Consider the following 6,000-nt stretch of genomic DNA (forward strand, 5'->3'; position numbering starts at 1 on the left):
AACAATCACAGACTGTAACTGCAGATCTTGATAGCTCTCCAGCTGCAATGTTTAAGTGAAACAATATGATTTGTATTTCTTCCTCTTAAAGAGCTACCAAAGATAAAAACAGATTTAATACACTCAAGAACACAAAATCAGTTCAAAAGTAAAACGTGGCAATCAGATTCTATGAATGCAATAATAGATTTGAATTATTAAAAAGCTACATAATTAATAATGATATACTTATAATTAGTACTTTTATATAACAATGTTAATAGCAAATTAATTTCATGTCAAGATTCTATTGAATTACTTCTTACTCAGAAAGAGCTAGAAGGCTGGGTGTGGGATTTCCTCCCTGCCACCTCAGTTTATACTGAAAACCTCACTGGACAACTAAGAACAATACCATAGCATTCAGTAGGATTTTCTTCCCATATATCTTTCTCAGAAAAAAAAAAAAATTGGTTGTGGTTGAGATTTATCTCACCTGAACCTCAGTGCACTATGTACGATGGACTTCCTTTAGTCAAAACATAGATGACAAAGGGGACTCACGCTATCCTAAAGTGCATTTCTAAGAAAAACTTGCTACATTTCTCCACTGCTTAAAAAGAAAGACTGGATAAGTGGTTTCAACTGGAGGAAAGTTAGACAAGCCAAATCTAAATGCTAGTTGCACTGAGAGATGCAATCACAGTAAAGATGAAGATACAAAGACATCTGTTGCAGGAACAACGACCAAAGTCATGACACACACCAGTATGGTCAGATCATGCTCTCACTTTATTACCTGAATAGCCTGGCTTTTATAGCAAACTTAAGAGGGGTGGCTAGTGTCTCACACAAGATTATTGGCCAAAAGCACTCAGACAAAACAACTGCAAGAAAACAACCCCACCTGCAAGAAAACAACCCCCTTGTGATTAGCAGTCACGTAAATCCCATCCTTGAAGCCAGCTGCTGGCAACAATATTTTTAATTCCTCAATCAGGCGATAATGGAACATTGTTATGGCAACTCCTCGTAGTCGTCCTGGTAGCTTGGTTTGCTCAGCTGCAGCAAGTCATGGCCTCCTTGCTGTTTCAGAAATTCCTCAACAGACATCAAGTGAACCCACAGCAAATTAAATTGAGAGAATTGTGCTTCAAATATCAGTATGAACAATGTAACTTGGCTTGGGCCCATACTGCTGTCCAGTACCATTAGCTCCAGAGTCCTCCAAAGCTATCCAGCTCATTTTGAAGCCACAACTACATCCAGGAAGCCCTCTAGCTCCACAGGCTCAACCAAGTACACCGAGTAGATTTCATGGGAGTTCAGTCATTTAAAACACATGAAGACATCTAAACAGACTCTGAGGATGACCCCATTTTCAGTAGTGAAAGACACTATCCCAGTGGGTCTAACCAGCTTAAGATTCTACTGAAAGGGCTTAAAATGAAAGGCCATAATCAAAATAGTCACTTTTTTGAATTCCAGAGTTCAGCATCTTTCCAGGAGAGGTATAGATGTTCTACATCAATTTTGGGATTTGCACTGACTTGCTTTATTTACTTTTCTTTCATAATTTAATACTGCCCATTTCCCCAAAACACTTACAGGTCACATGTTGAAAACCACTGAACTGCTAAGTATTGCTCTGTTCTGTTTTTTGTCCTCTTAAAGCCTACAGTCTGTGATCAGTGGTTTTCAGTCAGTTATATGATGCTTCAATATTTTTCCTCCATTGTCACTTTATTGGAATCAGAACTAAAACAGAACAGATCTGGAGCAGATATATTTTAAATGCTTTTTCAACATTATATTTCAGAATGAATTGAAAAGCTTCACCAAATGAAGCAATTTGGTTTCCAACTAACAGTTCTGTAGGGAACATTAGATGTCAAATGAATCAGGTGATTTCCAAATCATTAGACATTCATTTATGGTATACGTAGCATTGTCTTGGTTCTGTTTAGGATGTTCTTCCTGAGCTTTAAGAAAAACACCTCAGAAAACAAAAAGCCCAGAAAACATTCAGAGAGAAAAAGTTTCAACAAGTTCTTCTCCATAAAGAAGACACTTGAATTCAGTGAGCTTTTTTTTTTTTTCCTTCCCAGCATGATAGGTAATAACGAAGGACAAGAAAATTTTAAACAGGAAGGATGATTCCTGTGCACAGGAGAAAAACAGACGTTTTCTCTGGGGCAAGCAACCTATTGCAATGAGGTAAGCAAGGCTGCAGTGAGTCCAATTAAGAGAACTATACAGTGAAGGCTCAACCTTCTTTCACCGTCTCAACCAAAAAAAGTCAGACCGCACTGAGAGGAATGGATAATTAAAGGAAATAGAGGGCCACTAAGAAATAACCAGATATACTTCTTTTTCTAGTGAAAGACTAGTTGAGTATGATTGAACTGAATGAACTTGGACTTTTGATCAATTCTATAGTGAAGACAGGGATCTTACTAGGAAACTGCTGGCAGCATCAATTCACCGTGTCCTCCAAAGATCCTTATACCATGCAATATCACACGCAATTAGATGTATCACAAGCTTTAACGAAGCTGCACTAAAGCAGGAACATAATATTACCTTAGCAAATATCTCAGAGCACTAAAATTCTACCCAACTTTTCTGAGGTCTCTGTTGAGCCAGTAATCAGTCTAACTGAGAAGAGCCACAAGAAAAGAATGCATATCCCTTTCCCAGTCAGTTATATAGGACTACAGTTTTCTGAAAAGTTAATTACAAGCATTTAAAAAATTCAAAAATCTTCTGCTAAAACTTCTTGTTTGCTCATTAAGAGGATGACATTAGACCATAGACATTATCCATAATGTGTTAGTTTAATGCCAGGCACAATTAAGTCAATTTAGTTTGGTTCCATTTGGATTTAATACAAATATAGCTGCTCTTCACTGTTCCAATGACTTGTTTCACTGGTTTGCTGAGGAACATTATGGCTTCATGAGGGTTAAAAATAAAAATGGTAGTTTTAATATAGTTCATTGAAAGAGCATCGCTTTACACCCTTCGCAACTTTGATATTAACCTCAGTGCTATAGAATACACAAAATTATTTTGTTTTGAGTAGCAAGCCAAAATACTGGTAGGTTTGGTTGTTGTTTTGTTTTAGTTTGGTTTGGTTTGGTTTTTATTGGGACATTTAATCATTAGAAAATTAGAAACAATAGTTATAAACATGTTCTCTTTGCAAGTTATAATGGGTTTTTGAACAACAGACTTAAAGTGTTCATACAGAACAAAAACAGTTGTATTTTCATAAATAATTTTCAGTATTGTCATAGATTAATAAACCAAATCATTACATAAACACCTACCCAAGCATATAAATACAAGCCCCTGATCTCACAGTAAAATCTGACAATGGCATTACACAGCCTCACAGATTTTCCTCTAAAGGTCATTCCAGTACCAATTTTGTTTCTCTCCAGAGACAATACTGTTGTGCTGTTTCTTTTTTCAGATTACTCCTGCACCTTTTTTTTTTTTTTTTAAGTCTTATGATTGCTAGCAAAGGAACAATAGAAGCATTTCTATTTAAGATAGGCATACAAATAAAGTCAAGGCTTAATTCTGATTTCATTACAGAAATCAGTCCTGGCTGTCATCTCCTGTAATAAGTTTCTTGCATATCAAATTGCTGCTACCATAAAGCCACTATGAACCTATCATTTTTAATGAACTTAAGTCAGTTCAGCAAATTCAAATTTCATAATTTTATTACTGACACGTCTTTTAGTGCCAACACATTGGTAGAATTAACAGAAATTTCAAGCACCAATAACTTGTGTTATTTTAGAGACTAATTTCTCCAGTCAAATTATATTTTAATTATACCTCATTTGACCTTCTTCGGATGGCCCTTTAAGGGTCACTGAATTCCAATTCCCATCACAGGGGATCATACTGGATACAGCTTCTTCTGCTTCTTTAGTCTGGTGCCTTTACTTTGTTGATCATAATTAAGTACTGAGTACACACTAGAAGCTGTTCACAGCAGACAAGTCTGATATTAGGTTATCACATTTACACAATTTACATTGAATCCTAACTGCCTGTAAGAACACTTTAGAAAATTTTATGTAGTTTCTAAATACCCCTCCTTAAGATCTTGAAAACCTTCAGTGTGGGAGGGGAACAACACAGGGCTAGGAAAAGAAACCTAGCGTGTCCAGTGGACAACGTGATACATCATAGGAAGGTCTGAAAACTATCTTGTCTTTTGTGATCCCAATTGCACTCACATAAAGAGGATCTACTCATCCTTAGAACGGTGCAGGTTATTTTATACCAACTTGCTCTTTAGTTCAAACTCAGGCAACTTTTGAAACAGCAAGGAGGCTATGACTTGCTGCAGCTGAGCAAACCAAGCAGCCAGGACAACTATGAGAAGTTCCCATGACAGTGTTCCCACATCGCCCGATTGAGGAATTTAAAAAATATTGTTGCCAGCAGCTGGCTTCAAGGATGGGATTTACGTGACTGCTAATCACAAGGGGGTTGTTTTCTTGCAGTTGTTTGTCTGAGTGCTTTTGGCCAATAATCTTGTGTGAGACACTAGCCACCCCTGTTAAGTTTGCTATAAAAGCCAGGCTATTCGGGTAATAAGAGAGAGCATGATCTGACCGTACTAGTGTCTGTCGTGTTTACGGCCGTTCTTCCTGAAACATATGGCGCCCGAACAGACTGAGACCCAGAGACACTGAGAGACGCTGAGAGACCTGAGAGAAGCTGAGAGACCTGAGAGACGCTGAGAGACACAGAGAGACACTGACAGACACAAAGATACGCAGATAGCCTAGGAACAGAGACGCGGTTACATGCGGGACACTGAGAGACTTAGAGCACAGACCCGGACAGACGAGGTGAGACGCAGAGAGAGAGGTATCGCGGTGAGACGTGGAGACAGAGGGATCACGGTGAGATGCGGAAACAGAGGTATCCCGGTGAGACGCGGAGCAGAATCGTGGTGAGATGCGGGACATCCGGGGTTGAGTTGCTACGGGAGATCGGAGGCGTCAAGTGGAAACGGCAGACGACCGCCACCATGTGGTGAATTGGCACATAGCAGAGGGGTGGAGATCAAGACCCTGCGGCTCGTCTGATGTAACCACGGAGGAGGAAGCAGCTATCCAGCTTCTCTCTAGTATTCTCTCTAAGACAGGTGTATCTTGCAATGTAAAAAAGATCAAATCCTTGGTGCACTGGGCTCAGAAGGAGGGTTTTCTGAAGGAAATCCCTCTAATGTTTAGCCCAGATGAGTGGCAGCATGTAGAAGATCGCTTATGGGATAAAGCCATCTCAAGTGGAAAGCTAGATAAAGATGTAAGTGGGACGTGGCACACAGTGATTAATGTGCTGTGCGGTATGAAAACCGAACAGCAGCTCGCTATGGCGGCGGCACAATCTTTGTCAGTACTGTCTGGGACTGACAGACCGCCGAGTACAAAACCTGAGACCTCAGGAACACGGCTGGCATGATCTTTTTCGTCAGTTCCTGCACCCACCTGTTCGGGGTATGACCTCTTCAATAAATCAATCAGCGGCAGAAATAACTACGGAACTATCGGAGCAGAGTGCTGATGGGGAGTGGGGGCTGCCCTCCCCACCCCCTGCGCCGGAAAATCTTGATGCAGCTGCACTGCCTGCATCTGTGCCGCTGCCAGGCAGCAATAAATCCACATCCACTCAGGATTCTTTGCCAATGAGAGGTGCAGCAGCAGCTTGCGAAAATCGACCTTCACTGGAGGAGCTGTTCCATGAACTGATAGAGAAATTGGAGAACTTAAAAATTACAGATTTGGAGGAGCTTCCTTTCTCATCTGCCCCACTGGAACCGACTCCCTCATTATCTGTTGCTACAACACCATTGGCACCAAGGAGGGACAGGTGCTCTGACATCATACATGATGCCATCATAGAAGGGCATTGGCATGCTACATCCTTGGCCTGCCCTATTATTACCGACCCTGTGCGAGGCACCGGGTTGTGGCAGCCGCATGATTG

At 40.4% G+C, this 6,000-nt stretch overlaps 1 protein-coding gene across 1 annotated transcript in view; it reads left to right on the plus strand.

Annotated features, from left to right (window-relative positions):
* LOC309889507 (very low-density lipoprotein receptor-like) overlaps window positions 1–5,475 on the plus strand; it is a gene marked incomplete at both ends in the record, with an annotated part of 96,388 nt that extends 90,913 nt beyond the window's left edge. The window contains 1 exon segment of the mRNA XM_082782356.1: window positions 5,247–5,475. Coding sequence (XP_082638482.1) covers window positions 5,247–5,475 — 229 coding nt within the window.
* Window positions 5,476–6,000: the final 525 nt, after the last annotated feature.

The sequence above is a fragment of the Aythya marila genome (assembly GCF_965140915.1).
Source record: "Aythya marila genome assembly, chromosome: W".
Classification (NCBI taxonomy): Eukaryota; Metazoa; Chordata; class Aves; order Anseriformes; family Anatidae; genus Aythya; species Aythya marila.